Source organism: Prionailurus bengalensis, chromosome A1 (genome assembly GCF_016509475.1).
Source record: "Prionailurus bengalensis isolate Pbe53 chromosome A1, Fcat_Pben_1.1_paternal_pri, whole genome shotgun sequence".
Lineage (NCBI taxonomy): Eukaryota > Metazoa > Chordata > Mammalia > Carnivora > Felidae > Prionailurus > Prionailurus bengalensis.
In genome coordinates, this window is record NC_057343.1 from 106,233,434 (window position 1) to 106,255,903 (window position 22,470).

Sequence of the window (22,470 nt, forward strand, 5' to 3'; positions counted from 1 at the left end):
GTAGTTTTTTTGTATTCACTAAGATAGGTTAATGCATAGAATAAAGTAGAATTAAATACATGTGCTTTCTTCATGGCCTTCAAAAATTGTGAAAGTTCATTGTGCTCAGTAATGCTCCATGAATCTACTTTTATATGTGAGCCTTATACTGAATATTTAAAGCAACCACAAAGAAAGTTATTTTGTGCACACATATGTTCCATTGTCTAAAGCAGATAAGGTATTTCACTGACTTTTATGTATCTGTTTTGTTTGTAATTGTTAGGATGGCGTCCTGCATTCAAATACTACAACATGTGGATATCACTTATTGGAGCTATTCTTTGCTGCATAGTGATGTTTGTCATTAACTGGTGGGCTGCATTGTTAACATATGTCATAGTCCTTGGGCTGTATATTTATGTGACCTACAAAAAACCAGGTTAGTACTCTTTTATTATTGTTTCAAGCCACAAGACACTTCGAAGTTCTTTGTTACTTTTCCTGTCTAAGCTTCATCTTCTGTGTACTTGAAAGGTGCTTTGTGTAAAACCTAAAATACTTCTCATTTCCAGATATATGTAGTCTTAGTGAAATAATTACCACAAGACTTTTTATTCTATGTAATTTCATACTTGCCCGTAAATTTAACTAATCCTACTTACAGAAAAATGACACATTTGTATTACTAACATTTGGGTGACCCTCAATGTATTTTAAAATTTTCCTTGGAAGGATTAGACTTCGTAAATAGCTCTTGTAATAGCTGTTAGCCTAATAAGCATACGTGTTAGTACTGTGGTCTTAGCACCTGTTGGAGTAAATTGCACGGAATGGACGGTATATTAGAAAGATGTGGTATCTTTCCGTTAGTTCACCATATAGCAGGGAACATTTGACAAACATGTTCTAACTGGTGTTAAAGATTTCCCAGAACGTGTCGTGTTGGTAACTCTTGGGTGTATCTGTACATAAGATAATGATCCTTAGGTGTATTGGGATTGGTCCAGTGTAGTATGGTAACTGTAACACTGAGGGAGGAGCCAGTGAGAAAAGTTTGACAAGTTTTAGCCCCATTCAACTAAGTTAGGAAGAAATGCAAGAGTAGCTGCAGTGTCGTCATCTGAAACTGTGAAGAAGCATTTTGCAATCCAGATATGATGCAGGGAGGTTTTGGATTAGAGTGCTGGCTTTAGAAATGAAATGGACAAAGAAGGTAATGTTTTAGCCATCTTAGAAACAATTATTTCTCTAAAATAACAAATTTCTAAATCCTATTTGGTGTCCAGGCTGTTTACTCAATGCAGAGTGTGAAATTTTCCTGTTCCAATAACAAACTATTAAGTTCTATGAATGGTAATTTCACAGTTTTGAAATCTTTCCATCAGAGATGAGCCTCTTTCCCATTAGTCCTCTGGCTATATAAACAATAATCTTAAAATTATTTGTGGAACTTTGTTGAGTTGCATGCACAGCATGTCTCTAGCCCCATCACCTTAGTCTTTTCTGAACTGTACTTGTTCTTTAAATGCAGTTCCAGTTCAGATTAGTATTATCACAGTGTCATGCCATGCACCTGAACTCTTGAGCATTGTCAGTACATTGGTTTATTTTAGCATTTGTTTTTTTAAACAGAGCATCGTTTACTTCTCTGTGCCTCAAACTGGTTCTTGATCGTTAGTTAATACTGGTGTGTTGCTGTGTGTACCCTGTCTTCCCACAGACGTGAACTGGGGATCCTCTACACAAGCTCTGACTTACCTAAATGCTCTGCAGCATTCGATTCGTCTTTCAGGGGTGGAAGACCACGTGAAAAACTTCAGGTAAGCGGTAAGGTGACATAGAAGCATCTGTGTTAGGTGCCACTCACTTCTTGACTTACTGTTCGGTAACATTTTCATCTGCTGATATTTCTTGCGAAGTTTCCTAAAAGCACAGAATATTCATTTTTGTTTTGGCTGGACTTTGGATGGGCCTTGTGTTCAAAAACCAGGGTAGTAAGATTTTTTGGTTATCAAAAGTTGACAAAGAGGTGAATTGTCTGATTTACAAAAATGTTACAAAACTAAAAGTGTCAGAAGTCTCTCATTTGAAGGCTTTTAAATGGTAGCTGTCATAAAGTGAATAGTTTCTTCCCCTTGTGGCCAGCGAAGTTCAGTAACCACTGTACAACTACAAAGTATGAGCTTCTTAGGGATTTTTGACATACCCTATTTTGTAATTATACTAAAGCACTAACTATTTTCATGTTAGTTGCTTTTTTCTCTCATCATTGACTTCTGGAATCCAGTTTTGATGATAAAGAATCAATGTCTTAAAGAACATTTGTACTGTTTTACTCAATAAGTGACTTTGTATTTTATAGTAGTGTATTAATCATCAATTTAAAAACTATTCCTTAAAAACTAAAAATAAAAACTATTCCTTAATTCAGCCTGCTTCTAACAATTGATGGAATTCAGTTATTAAAGTGCTACTGATACATATCCCTCTAAATCAAGAAATCTCATTATTTCCCTATGTGGATTCTTAGAAATTATAGATTTTGCATTTTCTGGAAAGTAGGCTTGCCATTTTTTTAAAAATTGATCTAAATAGTCTTTCTCATACTGTTCAGTTAAGCCTGGCTGTAAGCAGTTGACTTTGTGTATTCATGAGTAATCACATCTCAGTGGCTTCTGAATAATGAAGAGATGTGTTCCATGCCTGTCAGTAAACCAAAAGGGGAAATACTGTTGAAAGAAATCCTAAGGAGTGAATGAGTGACAGAAAAGAATTGCTCTACCAGTTTTCTCCCAGTAAGAAAAGTCTTTATGTATTTTTCTGTTACTTTTTGGATCCTGCCCCCATCTCTTTTTTTCTAGAATGAAAAGTTTCCAGAGACCACAGATGTTCAGCTTTGGAGTAGAGAGAAATTGGGAAAAGAAAAAGCAATGAGAGCCCTGGGCGGAAAACTTTAATTTTAGTGCATTTTGAATAGTTGATGCCAAGTATGGCTGAAAATAGAAATCCTCCCTTTGTGTAAAAAATTGTATTACGGAACTGAGAGTATGACCAAGACTCAGAGTGAATTTGCCATCAATGAATACCTTTTGCTTTGCTTTGTTATACTAATGGGAACATTGAAAAGATGTATTTTATTCCAGTATGGCTTCTTAAATCTTTATCAGAATTACCCATGAACATAGTTGAGAGAAACAGAAGAAAATCATGAAAATCCATAGTTGCCTGACTTTTCATGTCCCTGTTTGTGTCATACCACAGGCAACCTCTTTCAACTCTTAGCTGATTGATTTAGTAATTACTTGATATTCCCCAACATTAGAGTTGTCTTGCTGTACTTTTTGATTTTTAATTTAACTTTAATTAAATTTAATTGACATCCTTCACCCACATGTGCCCACCACACACATGCATTCTTCCCTTTGTCCCATCCTCACAATATATTTTTATGTCATTATTTTGATTAGGTTTTTATATTTTTATGACTTTTTAAAATGATTCATAGCTGAGCCACGTGGTAATTATGACTCCTTTTTCTTTCCTTGTACAGCTTTCTTGTTTTCTCTGGAACCAATTTTTTTCCTTTTCTTTTCTTATTTAATTTTATACATATCACTGTCTCAGCCTTCACCAAACTTAGCTAAAGATGTGGTTTTCTCCACCTTGTAGTTTCTGTTTCTTGAAGTGTCTTTCTCTCTGTTTCCTGTCTTTTAGCTTGGGTGCTTAGATTTAGCCTTGTGTGAAGTAACTGTGGTCCTTGGCCAGGGAAATTCTGCATTGGTGCTTGGAGCTTGTCATTGAAGCCCTTAATGGAGATGAATGTGGCTTTGCTGGTTCTTTGAGGAATTTAAGTCATCTTGAAGATTGTTTTTTTTACAATTAGATTTCACAGAAAGGAATCTTTTAATTTTTTGCTTGTTGATGACAGTCGTGGCTACTGAGTTCTGAGAGTCAAGTGGGAGAGGAGATTGAAGGTCTCAGGATTCAGTATGTAAATGTTTTCTCCATTCCTCCCCTGATTAAAGTAGCTGCTTCTGCTCTCAGTTGTTGCTAGTGTGTCACAGACCAAAAATGTTTTCATTAAAGTATAGTTGACATATAATACTAAATTAGTTTTAGGGATGCCTGGCTGCCTCAGTTGTTAGAGCATGCAGCTCTCGATCTCGGGGTCATTCATCAGTTCAAGCCCTGTGTTGGGTGTAGAGCTTACTTAAAATAAATAAAATTTAAAACTTACTTAAATTCTAAAGTTATAGGTAGACTACATAGTTATTTAACAATTATACACATTATGAAATGCTTGTCATGATAAGTATATTACAGTATTTTTGACTATTCCCAGTGATACACTTTTCATCCCCAAGACTTGAAACTGCAAGTTTTATACCTCTTAATCTCCTTAACCCATTTTGCTCATCCCCCCAATCCCCTCCACTTTGGTGGCCATCAGTTTGTTTATATTTATGAGTCTGTTTTTCTTTTTGTTGTTGTTGTATTGATTTCTTCTCTATATTTGTGAGTCTTTTCATCTCTTTCTTGTTTGTTTTCTCTTTTGGTTTTTATACTCCACATGTAAGTGAAATCATGTGGTATTTGTCTTTCCCTGTCTGGCTTAACTCCTTTAGTATAATATCTTCTAGGTTCATTCATGTTGTCACAATGGCAAGATTTCATTATTTTTTACGGCCAAGTAATATTCTGTTGTATATATACCATGTATTCTTTATTTATTCATCTGTCACTGGACACTTAGGTTGCCTCCATATCTTGACTCATGTAAAACACCAGTGCGTGAGGGGTGCCTTTTCTCCACATCCTCACCAACACTTACCTCTTGTCTTTTTGGTAAGTGCCATTCTGAGTGTTATGAATTGATACCTCATTGTGGTTTTGAGCCCCTTTTTAGCAAATAAGCCTTAGCCTGGCAGGATTGGGGAAGGACACAGAAATGTATTCATGATGGTAATGAAGATGATTTGGTTCTTTCTAGTTTCTTATGCAAAGTTGCAACCAGTGCTTCTTACTTCAGTTTCTTTAATACATGGTTCATGCCACTTCCAGAGGCACCCACTGCCTCTAACTTGTAGGCACTGGTGATTTTTAGGTGTCAAATCAGGTAGCTTCACAGCTTTCTCTTAGGCTTTAGGATTTAGCCTCTTCCTAATATGGGGCCTATCTTTTGTTGTTTTTTCCCTCTCCTTTCTAGCTTTCAGTATCTCCGTACTACTGTGTTTTCTCCTGTTCCTTTTTTTTTTTTTCCTTAAAAATCCCTTTATACAATGGACTGTTTTGAGGAAGGAATTAAAAAAAGGTAGATGTTTGCCCTCTGTCATTGTTACTCAGTCTCATCCCTAATATATTTTGTATTCTGCTTTTTTGATGCTTTTATGATACAACTATACTGAAGTAAGCCTTTGTGGTATATTTACCATGTAGTGAAGATAGGGGCTACCAGTTCTTGAACTGCAACTCTAGATTATGTTAGAGTGTAGGTTAAACTACAGTTAAGGAAAGTTGTTAAATAGAGTAGTTACATAAGACAAGCATCCATATTACAGAGTCCAGAGGCAGATGGATGGTTCATGGCAGGCAGATTTGCTGCACTTGGTCACTCAGGTCCCACATTCTTTGTATCTTGTCAGTCTGCTGTTTCCTAGGAGGTGTTTTTGTCCATGTGGTCAGAGTCATCAGCACATCCATGGTGTGGCTTACAGGAAAGGGAAACAAAGTATGGAGGGCAGCCAGCTTCCTTATATGGGCTGTAAGCCACTCACAGGGTCAGTGGTAAGCTACCAGGAAGGATAGGAATTGTGTAATTTCTAGCTGAGGAGCTTTTTAACCTGCTAAAGCTCAGATAGACTGAACTATTAGCAATCTGGGCCGTACAGGCTGATTTCTTGTTTGATCACTCCAACGCCCTTCTCCCAGACAGAATTGGTTTTTTCAGATAGCTTGCTAAAATTCTGAATACGTTAGTTATTTTGGTTTGCTTTGGTTTTTGTAGTCTTTATTCAAGTTCTCATGCTTACTTTATGAAGTTAGGAACTACCCTACCAATTTAGTGATTATGTCAGAAATTTTAGTCTATTTCCTTTTTCTTAACGTTTGTTTTAATCATATAAATTCTTGTTTTAAAGAATCTTTGCTAATGTTTGAACTTATAAAATGGATACTTAAATATTTTTACATTAAATAACGTTGATTTCCATTTCTTTTCAGTTAAAATAGAATTAAGAATATATGAAAGTCATGCCACTGTTTTGTGTTTACAAGGGCAGTTGAATTTAAGTTTGATTTCCACCATAATTTAGAATCAAAACTTTTATTTCAAATAGAAACCTACAAATCAACCATAGATGATTTTACTGATACAACAGCCGTCATTAAAAGTAAGCTAGATTAGATAGGGCTGATATTACGAAGTAGAAATCATTATGATAGGATAACGCTAAGATGGAAAATGACCTGTTTTGTACATGAAAGGAAGGCCAAGCTCTTAGGAAGTTTTGGAACTCTGTGAAAGAACTGGGATATTTATTACCTTTACAAGTAAAAAATTGTTACATATATATATATATTTTTTTTTTCTTAAGGACTGATTTATTTTCTTTTTTAGATGATTTTTTTAATGTGAAATTTATTGTCAAATTGGTTTCCATACAACACCCAGTGCTCATCCCAAAAGGTGCCCTCCTCAATACCCATTACCCACCCTCCCCTCCTTCCCACCCCCCATCCACCCTCAGTTTGTTCTCAGTTTTTAAGAGTCTCTTATGCTTTGGCTATCTCTCCCTCTCTAACCTCTTTTTTTTTTTCTTCCCCTACCCCATGGTCTTCTGTTAAGTTTCTCAGGATTCACATAGGAGTGAAAGCATATGGAATCTGTCCTTCTCTGTATGACTTATTTCACTTAGCGTAACACTCTCCAGTTCCATCCACCTTGCTACTTAGTATTCCATTGTGTATATAAACCACAATTTCTTTATCCATTCGTCAGTTGATAGACATTTAGGCTCTTTCCATAGTTTAGCTATTGTTGAGAGTGCTGCTATAAACATTGGGGTACAAGTGCCCCTATGCATCATTACTCCTATATCCCTTGGGTAAATTCCTAGCAGTGCTACTGCTGGGTCATAGGGTAGGTCTATTTTTAATTTTCTGAGGAACCTCCACAATGTTTTCCAGAGTGGCTGCACCAGTTTGCATTCCCACCACCAATGCAAGAGGGTTCCTGTTTCTCCACATCCTCTGCAGCATCTATAGTCTCCTGATTTGTTCATTTTGGCGACCCTGACTGGCGTGAGGTGATATCTCAGTGTGGTTTTGATTTGTATTTCCCTGATGAGGAGCGACGTTAAGCATCTTTTCACGTGCCTGTTGGCCATCTGGATGTCTTCTTCAGAGGAGTGTCTATTCCTGTTTTCTGCCCATTTCTTCACTGGGTTATTTGTTTTTCGGGTGTGGAGTTTGGTGAGCTCTTTATAGATTTTGGATACTAGCCCTTTGTCCGATGTGTCATTTGCGAATATCTTTTCCCATTCTGTTTGTTGCCTTTTAGTTTTGTTGGTTGTTTCCTTTGCAGTGCAAAAGCTTTTTATCTTCATAAGGTCCCAGTAGTTCATTTTTGCTTTTAATTCCCTTGCCTTTGGGGATGTGTCAAGTAAGAAATTGCTGCGGCTAAGGTCAGAGAGGTTTTTCCTGCTTTATTCTCTAGGGTTTTGATGGTTTCCCATCTCACATTCAGGTCCTTTATCCATTTTGAGTTTGTTTTTGTGAATGGTGTAAGAAAGTGGTCTAGTTTCATCCTTCTTCATGTTGCTGTCCAGTTCTCCCAGCACCATTTGTTAGAGACTGTCTTTTTTCCATTGGATATTCTTTCCTGCTTTGTCAAAGATGAGTTGTCCATACGTTTGTGGGTCTAGTTCTGGGGTTTCTATTCTATTCCATTGGTCTATGTGTCTGTATTTAAGCCAATACCATGCTGTCTTGATGATTATTACAGCTTTATAGTAGAGACTAAAGTCTGCGATTGTGATGCCTCCCTTGGTCTTCTTCTTCAAAATTACTTTGGCTATTCGGGGCCTTTTGTGGTTCCATACAAATTTTAGGATTGCTTCTTCTAGCTTTGAGAAGAATGCTGATTCCATTTTGATTGGGATTGCATTGAACGTGTAGATAGCTTTGGGTACTATTGACATTTTAACAGTATTTATTCTTCCAATCCATGAGCACGGAATGTTTTTCCATTTCGTTATATGTTCTTCAATTTCCTTCATAAGCTTTCTTTCTATAGTTTTCAGCATACAGATCATTGACATCTTTGGTTAGATTTATTCCTAGGTATTTTATGCTTCTTGGTGTAATGGTGAATGAGATCAGTTTCTTTATTTGTCTTTCTGTTGCTTCATTGTTAGTGTATAAGAGTGCAACTGATTTCTGTACATTGATTTTGTATCCTGCGACTTTGCTGAATTCATGTATCAGTTCTAGCAGACTTTTGGTGGAGTCTGTCAGATTTACAATGTATAGTATCATGTCATCTACAAAAAGTGAAAGCTTGACTTCATCTTTGCCAATTTTGATGCCTTTGATTTCCTTTTGTTGTCTGATTGCTGAGGCTAGAACTTCCAACACTATGCTAAACAGCGGTGAGAGTGGACATCCCTGTCGTGTTGTTGATCTCAGGGAGAAAGCTCTTAGTTTTTCCCCATTGAGGATGATATTAGCTGTGGACTTTTCATAAATGGCTTTTATGATGTTTAAGTATGTTCCTTCTATCCCGACTTTCTCGAGGCTTTTTATTAAGAAAGGATGCTGAATTTTGTCAAATGCTTTTTCTGCATCGATTGACAGGATCATATGGTTCTTACCTTTTCTTTCATTAATGTGATGTATCACGTTGATTGATTTGTGAATGTTGAACCAGCCCTGCAGCCCAGGAATGAATCCCACTTGATCATGGTGAATAATTCTTTTTATATGCTGTTGAATTCGATTTGCTGGTATCTTATTGAGAATTTTTGCATTGATATTCATCAGGGATATTGGCCTGTAGTTCTCTTTTGTTACTGGGTCTCTGTCTGGTTTAGGAATCAAAGTAATGCTGGCTTCATAGAATGAGTCTGGAAGTTTTCCTTCCCTTTCTATTTTTTGGAATAGCTTGAGAAGGATAGGTAGTATCCTTGCTTAAAATGTCTGATAGACTTCCCCAGGGAAGCCATCTGGTCCTGGACTCTTATTTGTTGGGAGATTTTTGATAACTGATCCAATTTCTCCACTGGTTATGGGTCTGTTCAAGCTTTCTATTTCTTCCTGTTTGAGTTTTTGGAAGTGTGTGGGTGTTTAGGAATTTGTCCTTTTCTTCCAGGTTGTCCAGTTTGTTGGCATATAATTTTTCATAGTATTCCCTGATAATTGCTTGTATTTCTGAGGAATTGGTTGTAATAATTCCATTTTCATTCATAATTTTATCTACTTAGGTCCTCTCCCTTTTCTTTTTGAGAAGCCTGGCTAGAGGTTTATCAATTTTATTTATTTTTTCAAAAAACCAACTCTTGGTTTCATTGATCTGCTCTACAGTTTTGTTTTTTTTTTTTTTTTTTTTTTAGATTCTATATTGTTTATTTCTGCTCTGATCTTTATTATTTCTCTTCTTCTGCCGGGTTTGGGGTGTCTTTGCTGTTCTGCTTCTATTTCCTTTAGGTGTGTTGTTAGATTTTTTATTTGGGATTTTTCTTGTTTCTGGACATAGGCCTGGATTGCAGTGTATTTTCCTCTCAGGACTGCCTTTGATGCATCCCAAAGCATTTGGATTGTTGTATTTTCATTTTCCTTTGTTTCCATATATTTTTAAATTTCTTCTCTAATTGCCTGGTTGATCCATTCACTCTTTCGTAGGGTGTACTTTAACCTCCATGCTTTTGGAGGTTTTCCAGACTTTTTCCTATGATTGATTTCAAGCTTCATAGCATTGTGGTCTGAAAGTATGCATTGTATGATCTCAATTCTTGTATACTTATGAAGGGCTGTTTTGTGACCCAGTATGTGATCTCTCTTGGAGAATCTTCCATGTGCACTCGAGAAGAAAGTATATTCTGTTGCTTTGAGATGGAGAGTTCTAAATATATCTGTCAAGTCCATCTGATCCAATGTATCAATCAGGGCCCTTGTTTCTTTATTGATCTTGTGTCTAGATGTTGTACCCATTGCTGTAAGTGGGGCATTAAAGTCCCCTGCAGTGACCATATTCTTATCAATAAGGTTGCTTATGTTTGTGATTAATTGTTTTATATATTTGGGGGCTCCCATATTCAGCACATAGACATTTATAATTGTTAGCTCTTCCTGATGAATAGACCCTGTAATTATTATATAATGCCCTTCTTCATCTCTTGTTACAGCCTTTAATTTAAAGTCTAGTTTGTCTGATATAAGTATGGCTACTCCAGCTTTCTTTTGACTTCCAGTACCATGATAGATAGTTATCCGTCCCCTCACTTTCAATCTGAAGGTGTCTTCAGGTCTAAAATGAGTCTCTTGTAGAGAGCAAATAGATGGGTCTTGTTTTTTTATCCATTCTGATACCCTATGTCTTTTGGTTGGAGCCTTTAGTCCATTTACATTCAGTGTTATTATTGAAAGATATGGGTTTAGAGTCATTGTGATGTCTGTAGGTTTCATGCTTGTAGTGATGTCTCTGGTACTCTGTCTCACAGGATCCCCCTTAGGATCTCTTGTAGGGCTCGTTTAGTGGTGATGACTTCCTTCAGTTTTTGTTTGTTTGGGAAGATCTTTATCTCTCCTTCTATTCTAAATGACAGACTTGCTGGATAAAGGATTCTCAGCTGCATATTTTTTCTGTTCATCACATTGAAGATTTCCTGCCATTCTTTTCTGGCCTGCCAGGTTTCAGTAGATAGATCCGTCACTAGTCTTATCCATCTCCCTTTATATGGTAGAGCATGATTATCCCTAGCTGCTTTCAGAATATTCTCTTTTTCCTTGTATTTTGCCGGTTTCACTATGATATGTCATGCAGAAAATTGATTCAAGTTACGTCTGAAGGGAGTTCTCTGTGCCTCTTGGATTTCAGTGCCTATTTCCTTCCCCAGATCCGGGAAGTTCTCAGCTATGATTTCTTCAAGTACACCTTCAGCACCTTTCTCTGTCTCTTCCTCCTCTGGAATCCCAATTATGCGTATATTACTGTGTTTTATCGCATCACTTCTCTAATTCTCCCCTTATACTCCTGGATTTTTTATCTTTTTCTCAGCTTCCTCTTGTTCCATAATTTTATCTTCTAATTCATCTATTCTCTCCTCTGCTCTTCAATCTGAACTGTGGTCACCTCCATTTTATTTTGCAGCTCATTTATAGCATTTTTTAGCTCCTCCTGACTGTTTCTTAGTCCCTTGATCTCTCTAGGAATAGATTCTTTTCTGTCCTGTATACTTTTTTCAAGCCCAGCGATTAATTTTATGACTATTATTTTAAATTCATTTTCTGTTATATTGTTTAAATTGTTTTTGATCAGTTTGTTAGCTGTCGCTACTTCCTGGACTTTCTTTTGAGGAGAATTCTTCTGTTTCGTCATTTTGGATAGTCCCTGGAGTGGCGCGGAACTGTGGGGCTCTTCCCCTGTACTGTCTGGAGTAACTTGTGTTGGTGGGCGGGGCCGCAGTCAGACCTGATGTCTGCCCCCAGCCCGCCGCTGGGGCCACAGTCAGACTGGTGTGTACCTTATCTCCCCCTGTCCCAGGGGCAGAACTCACTGTGGAGTGGTGTGGCCCCTGTCTGGGCTACTCGCACACTGCCAGGCTTGTGGTGCTGCTTCGATGGGATCTGGCGTATTAGTCTGGGTGGATCTGCAAGATGCATGGGGGCGGGAGGGACAGACTCAGTTGGCTTTGCCTTCGGTGGTCTGCTGCGGGAGGGGCCCTGCAGCACCGGGAGGGAGGCAGACCCATCTGAGGGGTGGATCCACAGAAGCACAGCATTGGGTGTTTGCACGGTGAAGCAAGTTCCCTGATGGGAACTGTTTCCCTTTGGGATTTTGGCTAGGGGATGGGCGAGGGAGATGGTGCTTCCCAGCTCCTTTGTTTCCCGCTGAGCTGAGCTCTGTCCTCTGGGGCCCAACAACTATCCCTCCCGTTGTCCTCTTCTAGCCCTCTCTCTCTCGGAGCAGAGCTGTTGACTTATAACATTCCAGATGTTAAGTCCCACTGGCTGTCAGAACTCACTCTGTCTGGCCCCTCCACTTTTGCAAGCCAGACTTGGGGGCTCTGCTTTGCCGGGCGGGCTGCACCCCCGCCGCCCGGCTCCCTCCCGCCAGTCCGTGTAGCGCACACCACCTCTCTGCCCTTCCTACCCTCTTCCATGGGCCTCTTGTCTATGCTTGGCTCTGGAGAATCCATTCTACTAGTTTTCTGGCGGTTTTCTGCGTTATTTAGGCCAATGTGGGTGGAATCTAAGTGATCAGCAGGACGCGGTGAGCCCAGCGTCCTCCTACGCGGCCATCTTCCTCTGATTCCTGTTATGAATATTTTAATTACCATGGTCATTTCTTCCTGTAATACCTACCAGAATTTTGATGTGTAATGTTACCAAGTGATGTGTAATCATTTGGCATGATACTTGTTCCAAGAAGTTTTTGTTCATGCATTTCTCATGTACCGAGAAACCCTGCTTGAAAGTCATCTTCTGTTGAGAATCCTGTGGCCTGTGTCTTGAGAACAATTACATAAAGGAGAAATTCTAGTGTAATAATACATTCTTAGAGAAGCAGTGTAAAACCTTTGCATGTTATCAAAATCTAAACTCTAATATTGTTTTATTTTTTTAATCTTAAATTAGGCCACAGTGTCTTGTTATGACAGGTGCTCCAAACTCACGCCCAGCTTTACTTCATCTTGTTCATGATTTCACAAAAAATGTTGGGTTGATGATCTGTAGTCATGTACATATGGTAAGTGTTCGCTTTGTTTTCTATATTAAAACATCCTTTACTCTGTGTATGTAATTTGTAATTCATGGGACTTTTTAGATGTGAAATAATTTGACAAAATAAGTCTGTTGAGTTTCTTTAGACATTTTGTAATTAGTTATTTTCTTCAAAATATTTTTGCCTCAAAACTGTCTCAGAACCTGACTTTAGCAAAGATTTGAGAATTTTGATTGTTTTTTTTTCTTATTTATTATGAGATTTTAGGAAACTATATTTCTGTTACAGAAGGTTTTGGGTAAGAAAAGTAGCTTCTTGGTAACTAAGGAGCCTAAGTGAAATACGTGTATTTTCTTTTTTTTTTTTTTAATGTTTATTTTATTTTTGCGACAGAGACAGAGCGTGAACAGGGGAGGGTCAGAGAGAGAAGGAGACACAGAATCTGATGCAGGCTCTAGGCTCTGAGCTGTCAGCACAGAGCCAGACGCAGGGCTCGAACTCACAGATCGTGAGATCATGACCTGAGCCGAAGTTGGAAGCTCAACTGACTGAGCCACCCAGGCACCCTGAAATACGTGTGTTTTCTTACTGACATTTTTCATAATGTTTTGAGAATACTGGGAACATTTACTACCAGGAAAAAAAAGTTGGAAGAGGTAGACAAATCTTGGTAAATATCTAGTATCCAATATGTAAGAAGGGCAGAGTGAATGCTGAATTTCCAAGTTGAAACAGTGTTAATTTTAATTGCCTATTCTTTTTTGTTTTAACCATGAGTAATACCATTTTAAAAATACTGTTAAACTTTTCATCCAAAAGTAGTTTTTATGATTTTGGCATCTTGATTGTTAGACAATGGATCACCTGTTCTGTGTGAGAAATTTGGAGCATTTGTCAGATTAGCTTTTCTTCCAAACTGTTTTGTTCATCTTGGTAGAAATTTGGGTTCGACACCCCATGTCTCAGCCTGTGCTACATTTGCTCCTCTGCTTATATGGTAGCAAGGTCAAAGCCATGTCTGGGGGAGAACATTAAGACACCGACCCCACTTGGGACCTGTGGAGGTTTTCAGTTTGTCTCCAAGTTGAAAATTTCAAGTTGGGGTTTGACCACAGGAAATTACAAATGGGGCAGTATTCCTTAACTTTTTCCTCTGTAAAACAAATTGTATTTTTCCTATACTTTTTCATGTACAATGAGGGTGTACTCTTAAACCTACTTTTAGATTGTTGCTTTATACATTTGCATATAACACATTTTATGTGTTGCTTGCGAGAACCAAAATAGAATTGCAAGTTGAAGTCTCATTTCCTTAATTCTCTTACTTCACCATTTGACTAACAGAAATATGAAGAAAAAAATGCATTTATATTTTACAGCAAACTTCTGTTTTCAGTGATATTTTCAGGTTACTGAGAATTAATAACTCAAACATTGGGGACAAAGGGAAAACAAGCTGAGAAACTTTATGTAGAAAAACACAAGGCTCGGGTGCCTGAGTGGCTCAGTAAGGAAGCATCTGAGTCTTGATTTCAGCCCAGGTCATGATCTCACGGTTTTCGAGTTTGAGTCCCACATCGGGTTCTGTGCTGACAAGCAGAGCCTGCTTGGGATTCTTTCTCTCTCTCCCTCTCTCTGCCCATCCCCTGCCCACTCATGTTCTTTCTCTCAAAAATAAAAAGAAATAGAACATTAAACCAAACAAATAGAAAAGCAGAAGGCTCTTATTTTTCTCCATGTAATCTCTTCTCCATCTTTAGTAATTTCTCATTTTTCTCATTTACTTAGTATTGAAACCTTCTTATTTTTTCAGTGTGCATTTCTTCCTCTTTGCTTTTCCCTTTTAGTGGCACCCCCCCATCCCTCCCATGCCTTCACTTTTGCAACGCAGACCCGTACTGTCATTATCTTCAGTACTGGAAAGGATTCACTGACAGGAAAATGCAATGTTGTTGTCCTCCTCTTCTCCCCGTCCCCCAGGTGCAGGCAGCTTGTTCAGGCCAAAGTAACAGGGTGATTTTTATAAATGTGGAGTAGATGATCTTTCAGTTAATGATATTATTAATATTTTTCTCCAAAAGGGCCCTCGAAGACAAGCCATGAAAGAGATGTCCATTGATCAAGCCAAATATCAGCGGTGGCTTATCAAGAACAAGATGAAGGCTTTTTATGCTCCAGTCCATGCAGATGACTTGAGAGAAGGTGCACAGTATTTGATGCAGGTAAATTTGTCCTGCCTTTCAAATAACAGAATTCAAGTTCTTTGTAACCTTTGAAAAACCTTTTACATTCTAGGTTTCATTCTTCATATCAATAAAAATGGTAAATCTTTTAACATATTTTTATTACTAAGATTTGTGTAATTGGAGAGCGTAAGGAATGAAAGAAATAATGTGCCCTTGGCAGCCCGGGGAAAACCTATTTGGAAATTATCCTAGCCTGTTTCCCTAAGACGTTTCCCTTTCACTTTCTGCTGTACCTCATTGGGGTTAGTTTGTAAGTATGAATTAATGGCAGTCCTTATTTAATTCTTTAAAAATTCTTGTTCCTTACTGTATTTCTCACTATTTATTTACTAAACTTAGATGTCACTTTCAGTTTTGTGTATGACACACTGGTCAGAATTTGGGATTTGGAGTCGGTCCTAGATTGACATGTTAGCACTACCACTTCCTTATTAAGAATTTTTACTGAGAAAGTTCCTCAACTTCTCTGAAGCTCAGTTTCCTCAATCAGCCCTGAAGTTTATGGGAAGAAATAAATGGGTTGGGATCATGTTGGCCATCTTTTTTTTATAGGAACCCCTTTCTTCAAAAGAAAGATTAACCAGAAGCCCATTCATTGTGTTGATTGAAGAGCTGCTCTGTTAAAGCAGAGGTGGGAGGCTCAGCGTGCTGTCACCTGCACATTCTGTTTAGATATTTTATAAAACTTGACAAGCACAGGATTAAGAATATTTTAGGCGAGCCTCGGGAATAATAAGGAGGTAGTGGGCTTACTTTGGTAGATATAAAGTCTCATCGTAAACTTTAGTAATTAACACGTAGTGGTATTGAATTAGTGATAATAAGGTTAATGGAATAAAACAGAAAGGAGAAATAGAGCCCCTCATATAGAACATTTAATATATATGGAAGTAGAATTAAAAGGATGAGCTAGGGCAGTTGGTGATTCGTGTGAAAAAATAATAGATCTTTACAAAGAATACACAAAAACCATTTCTAGAGGGATTAAGGACTAAATGTGAAAGGCAAAGTTTTTTGTTGTTTTTTTTTTCAACGTTTATTTATTGTTGGGACACAGAGAGACAGAGCATGAACGGGGGAGGGGCAGAGAGAGAAGGAGACACAGAATCGGAAACAGGCTCCAGCCTCCGAGCCATCAGCCCAGAGCCTGACACGGGGCTCGAACTCACGGACCGCGAGATCGTGACCTGGCTGAAGTCGGATGCTTAACCGACTGCGCCACCCAGGCGCCCCCAAAGTTTTTAACTATTAGAAGAAAAATGTAGAATAATTTTATGACTTTGAGCTAGGGAAGGATTTTTATTTCAGTGAGACACAAAAAAGTTGAACTCTGAAGTTCAGTCTGCCATATCCAAGTGTTAGGAGCCGTATGAACAGTTGGAAATCTTTGAACTGCCATAGTAACATAGATGGCACAGTCAGTTGGGTCAGCAACCTGGCAGTGTCCTCTACTTTCAAAGTGTTCATATCCTCGGACATTCCGTTCTTACGTGTGTTCCTTAGAGAAACTTTTACACGTGTAGGGAAGACTATATGAAATTGCATAGCAGCATTATTTGTATTTGTGAAAAAGAAATGGAAGTAACTTCAACAGCCATCAGCCACAAATTGAAAGATCGTGGTATAAACATGCAGTGGAATTCTACATAGTGGTAAAAGGGAATTAGTTATATGTAGCAATAGGAATAAACTTTGAACACAGAAAGTGCTAAGGAAAAATAGCAAGGTAAAAAGACAGGAACAATATGGAGATGATATAAAATTTTAAATATACGTAAATTAAACATATATATGTATGTATGTATGCCTAAATGATGAAGTGGTGAAAATACAAAGAGCACGTGACAAGGATACATAGGGTGTTTGAAGTGTGTTTGTAATGTTTTTTCTTAAGCTGGGTGATGCGTACATGATTATTTAATGTATTTGCTTTTCTATGTAAAGTATTTAAATATTTCAAGTAAAGTTCTGCTTCTGGTCATAAGGTTGTTTCTAGTGGGTAAATCTTAACTTGCTTTTGTGCGATTTGTAGGAACATTTCTAGAACCACTTTATGTATTTAAGAAGCGTTAGGAAGGAAAATACTTCCTTAGAGCAGTGGTTCCTGAACTTGAGCGTATGTCAGAGTCATGTAGTGGGCTTGTTAAAACACACTGCTGCGTCCCACCTTTGGAATGACTCAGTGGGTCCTTGGGTGAGCCGGGAGAGTTTGCATTTCTATAACTGCTCCTGGTACAGTGCGGACACTACAGTTTGAGAACCTCTGCCCTTAAGGGTTTCTGTGGTAAAAATGACACTGTTGACGAGTGTTAGGATCCATTGTCCTCCTCACTCTTCTTCCCGCTAACATGTTCACCCCAGTGGGTCTAGACCGTTTGAGCAGTGTGGGGATAAAGGTAGGATGCATAGCGCATGGTAGTATTTTGAGACTGGCCTATAAACTGGTGGATGCAAGTATTTCACTAAGATGCCCAAGAAGTTGCCTTGATTATAGTGGCAGAGCTGTCTGAGTAACTGTGTAAAACAAACTTAAAAATAGGAGAATTATCTCTGCAGAATTAATCACTGACTTCTTAGTGTAAATTGTCACTGACAGTATTTCTTTCTTTTGTACCTTCTGGAAACCTGTTAACATCCAGTGGCAAAAGCCTGTATGTCTTATTAGAGGTTTATAATCTTTGTCAAAAACCGCTTTTGAACATGTTTACTCTACCTTACTTATGCTCTCTCTCCTCGTTTCTCTCTCATTTATCTAGTTACTGATTATAAGCATTCATGTATCATCGAATTAGCATTTAAGTATCCAGGCTCCACAATAAATCTCAAGATTCACGATTTTAAAAAAGAGGCATTCTTCTCCAGTAGCACTGCTAGCTTCCTTGTGTATTTGTATCTTTCTGTTTTCTTTTTTAATGGCAGGAGCCACTTAATTGTCAGTCAATTTTAAACCTTCATTTCAAAGAGCAAAAACTTACTGTCCTTAGTGAAAATTCAGATTACAGATTATGTTATGGGGGCCCTTTAAATCAAGTGGGTCTCATTCACAGTCTCACTCTAGACATAACTTTACCTTTTCTCCTGCACAAAAATAGCCCAGAATTATACTCTTTAATACATGCTGAATGTTTGTGACCTTTCCTCTTCATCAGCCACTTTTTGAGGTAGATGGTAAGTTCTTTTAAGTTCTTCTGAAATAAGTAGATCAAAATAATCTAATTCTTATACCAATAAGAATATTAGAAATATAAATTATGTACAAATTATGTCTTATAGCCACATCTACAAGAAATATTGTGCCATAAGATATTAACTAATGATAATTTAAAGCAATCACTAATTTGGGGGCACCTGGGTAGCTCAATCGCGTAAGCCTCCAACTTTGGCTCGGGTCCTGATCTCGCGGTTCGTGAGTTTGGACCCCGCATAGGGCTCTGTGCTGACAGCTCGGAGCCTGGAGCCGGCTTCAGATTCTGTGTCTCCTGCTCTCTCTGCCCCTCCTCCGCTTGCACTCTGTCTCTATCTTTGAAAATAAACAAACATTAAAAAAAAATAAAAGCTATCCAAGCTATCCCTAATGGCTGAACATTTTAACCATCCAGGACATGGAGCCAAAACTCTACAAGTATTGTTTTCAGTAATTTTTAAAGTAATACAGATCTCACAGCAGTATTTAACTACATTTCAACAGGTAACCATAATGATTGGAAATATTTTTGCTTAATAGTGAAAGACAGAAATAAAAAGCCATTGTGTACCATTGTGGAAATAGTTGTTTCTGCTGCAGTAAAAATGGTTGTGATGATGCAAAGGAAAATACAATAACAAACTAAAACACATTTCTTGTCAGCAAATTCTGGTGAAAGATGCATAGAAAACATTGCTGAAGATCCAAAGAAACAACACAATGGGAATATTTGAAACTAAAGACGTTTGTAATAAGCTTCAGAGGATTGTATTTTGCCAAATCAGTTTCAATTATGGAATTCCATGAAAAACTGATTTGATGAACCATTAAAGAGAAGACATATTTTCAGTAATAAATTGTTCTTTAAAACACAGGATGTTTTATGGAAACTGAAAGCATTACTTCTGACTGAATAACTACTTTGATTAGAATTTACAAAGGATTTAGGGATGAGTGATACATTTCAAATTTCTTTGCTCAGTCATTCAAGGAAAAGTTATTGAAATAATGAAGTTGAAACAAATGGACAGAGTGCCGCAGGGTGTTATTGTTAATTTTATAAAAATAAAACCTTTTAATTATTATGTTGTGACAAAAGTTTGTGATGAAAAAGAGAATAAAAATGACATTATTTTGTATCATCAGTAAGTTACTGGTTATCTTGTAGCCTCGTTCTTTAAAAAGCTCTAAAACTCAAAGATGTTTCTTGCTGTGCTTTTACCAAAAAAAAAAAAAAAAAAAAAAAAAAAAAAAAAAAACAGAAAAGTCTGTGTGGTTAGTGGCTATCTTGGTACCTAATAGATAGTTTTAAAAAAAAATGATTATCTTTTAGCTATGAAGGTAAAGAGTTGTTTTTAATATCTAGTGGGATAGATATTCTTTCTTTTTTGAAAGAAATTTGTGCATGGAGAGAACGTTTTGAGAAAGATTTTAAGTTTTATATGGTTAGGATATTGCTAACTATCCCAAATCGTATGGACAGTGTCTGGCACATGATCACATAATGTATACTTGGATTAATTTAATCTTGAAATTAAGATTTAATTGTTAATCTTTCAATAGATTAATCTTTAAAGATTAAAATTAATCTTTAAATTTATTTTGAGAGAGAGCACATATGTACACTTTCAAATAAATATTAAAAGAATAAAAATAAAAAAATAAATGTTTATAGCCCGTCTATTTGGAGGATTTGATCCTTTATAAAATATTTTGCTGAATAGTATATATTGAAAGTTGTGTTTTTCCTTTGTTTTAGGCTGCTGGTCTTGGGCGTATGAAACCAAACACACTTGTCCTTGGATTTAAGAAAGATTGGTTGCAAGCAGATATGAGAGATGTGGATATGTACATAAACATATTTCAGTAAGTATCCTTTTAATCCAGGAACTTGGTTCAGAAAATGAAAACTTGCACTGGTTTTCAAAGCCTGCAGTGGTTTGTGAAGCCTGTTTTCTTAATACCCTGTCTTCTCGTAGAAGCCTAAGAGTGAAAAGAATCACATGCGGTTATCTGGGTTGTCACTTGATGAACTATTCACAAAATGTTTTGATTGATGTTTCTGTCTCTCTTAATACATTTGGACATTCACACACGTGTGCAAATGAGCACACGACATATGTACTCTAGCTTCTCATTCAAGTTAGGAAGAGTTGGGGTATCCTTACAGCTGTTGCTGAGCAGATTTCCCGAATGTCAGACCTCTCACCTTGTGTTCTGTCATTATAGTATCTGGTGCTGAGGAGGGCATTTCATCATTGATATCACCCTTCAGATGGTTAGGTTTATTCTCTCACACTGATTTACATGTTATTACTTTATTTATGCATTAGGTGATTTGCGTTTTTTTTAATAAACTTTTTTTTAATGTTCATTTTTGAGAGAGAGAGAGAGAGTGAGACAATGGGGGAGGGGCAGGGAGAAAGGGAGACACCTACTCCGAAGGAGGCTTAGCACAGAGCCCAATGCAGGGCTCGAACTCTCCAACTGTGAGATCATGACCTGAACCGAAGTTGGACGCTTAATGGACTGAGCCAGCCAGGCGCCCCAGTCATTTACATTTTTTAAGTGTACTTACATGCTTTGATTTTCAACCTGTTTGTGAAGTGTAGATTTTGAGTCTATAATTCACTTCTTGGTGTAATTTAAATGAATGATATTTATCAGACAGCTTGTGTTGGTTTAACATTACTTCATCTTCCCTTGTATGGATTGTCTGGTGCATTCTTTTTATTTTTTTGTTACTTTGTCTTTCTGACTTGAGCTGGTTTATGTTATAGTTGATTTTTATGAATGTATCTGTTTAATCCACCACAAATGCTTGTTGGAACTAAGTGAGTTATTTAATAAAAAGAATAAAACTTGTTATTTTTGGCAATTTTCTTCTTAATTTTGAAATACTTCCTTTTCCTAGTATTCTGGGTTTGCTTAACAGGTCCCTTTATCTCATTTGTACTGTTTTATAGAGGATAAGGATTCCCTTTCACACTACCATTGTGTGGTTTTTTTTTTTAATTTTCTTTAAATGTTATTTCTTTTTGAGAAAGAGAAAGAGAGAGAGAGTACAAGTGGAGGAGGGTCAGAAAGGGAGAAACAAAATCCAAAGCAGGCTCCAGGCTTCAAGATGTCAGTACAGAGCCTGACATGAGGCTTGAACTCAAGAGACGTGAGATTGTGACCTGAGCCAAAGTCGGATGCTTAACCGACTGAGCCACCCAGGCGCCGCTACCATTATATTTTTAAGTTTTTTTATTTTAATTCCAATGGTAACATTTAGTGTTACATTAGTTTCAGGTGTATAATATTGTGATACAACAATTCTCTGCAATACTCAGTGCCCATCATGATAAGTGTACTCTTAATCCCCATCACCTATTTTTTTCCATCCCTCCACCAACTCCCCTCTGTTCTCCATACTTAGGAGTCCATCACACCACCATTCTTTTTTTTGTTTTTTGTTTTTTGGGTTTTTTTTTTTTTAAGTAATCTCTACACCCAACATGGGGCTCGAACTCACAACCATAAGATCGAGAGTCCCAAGCTGAGGCAACCAGGTGCCCCACACCACAATCCTTGGTTGAAGAATAATTTCTTCTTATTATAGATGCTGATGAAACAGAACTGTTCATTCTTTCATATCTTGTTTTTCTTTACATACAATTGTGCTTTTTTAAAAAAAAAAATGTGTTTGGCAAAGTAGCTCTATGACCAGGTTCAAATCTTATCTCTCTGAATTTTGATCTGATTATCCTTAACTAAGTAGTTATTTCCCTTACTGGAACTCCTGTTGGAGCCATAAGTACTTACCTGGATCACATATGATAATTTTGTGTTCATAGCTACCTTGAAATCTATTTGAGGGAGTAACCAGATGTTATACTTTTAAAAAACCTCTTCATATTGATTAGGAAAGTATAGAATGAATAAGTTTTCCCAAGTAATTATTAAATGCTTTTAGTAAAATTAAAGCTTTTCTGATTTTTGACCTAATATGGTTGCTCTTTAGCTTTGGGGTTTCATCCTACGTTTCTAATTCTGTTCTATGCACTTTGCATATGTGAGGACTAGGAAAGGAAGGACAGTGTGAATGTTTAAATCATGTAGGCCATCTGACGTGG

At 37.4% G+C, this 22,470-nt stretch overlaps 1 protein-coding gene across 2 annotated transcripts in view; it reads left to right on the forward strand.

Moving 5' to 3' along the window:
- The window catches only part of SLC12A2 (solute carrier family 12 member 2), a 107,530-nt gene that overhangs the window by 66,129 nt on the left and 18,931 nt on the right, over positions 1-22,470 (forward strand). For both annotated transcript variants that reach the window (XM_043586844.1, XM_043586853.1), the window contains exons 14-18: positions 266-421; positions 1,703-1,802; positions 12,835-12,946; positions 15,004-15,144; positions 20,112-20,218. In XM_043586844.1, coding sequence (XP_043442779.1) covers positions 266-421; positions 1,703-1,802; positions 12,835-12,946; positions 15,004-15,144; positions 20,112-20,218 — 616 coding nt within the window. The remainder of the gene's footprint in view (positions 1-265; positions 422-1,702; positions 1,803-12,834; positions 12,947-15,003; positions 15,145-20,111; positions 20,219-22,470) is intronic.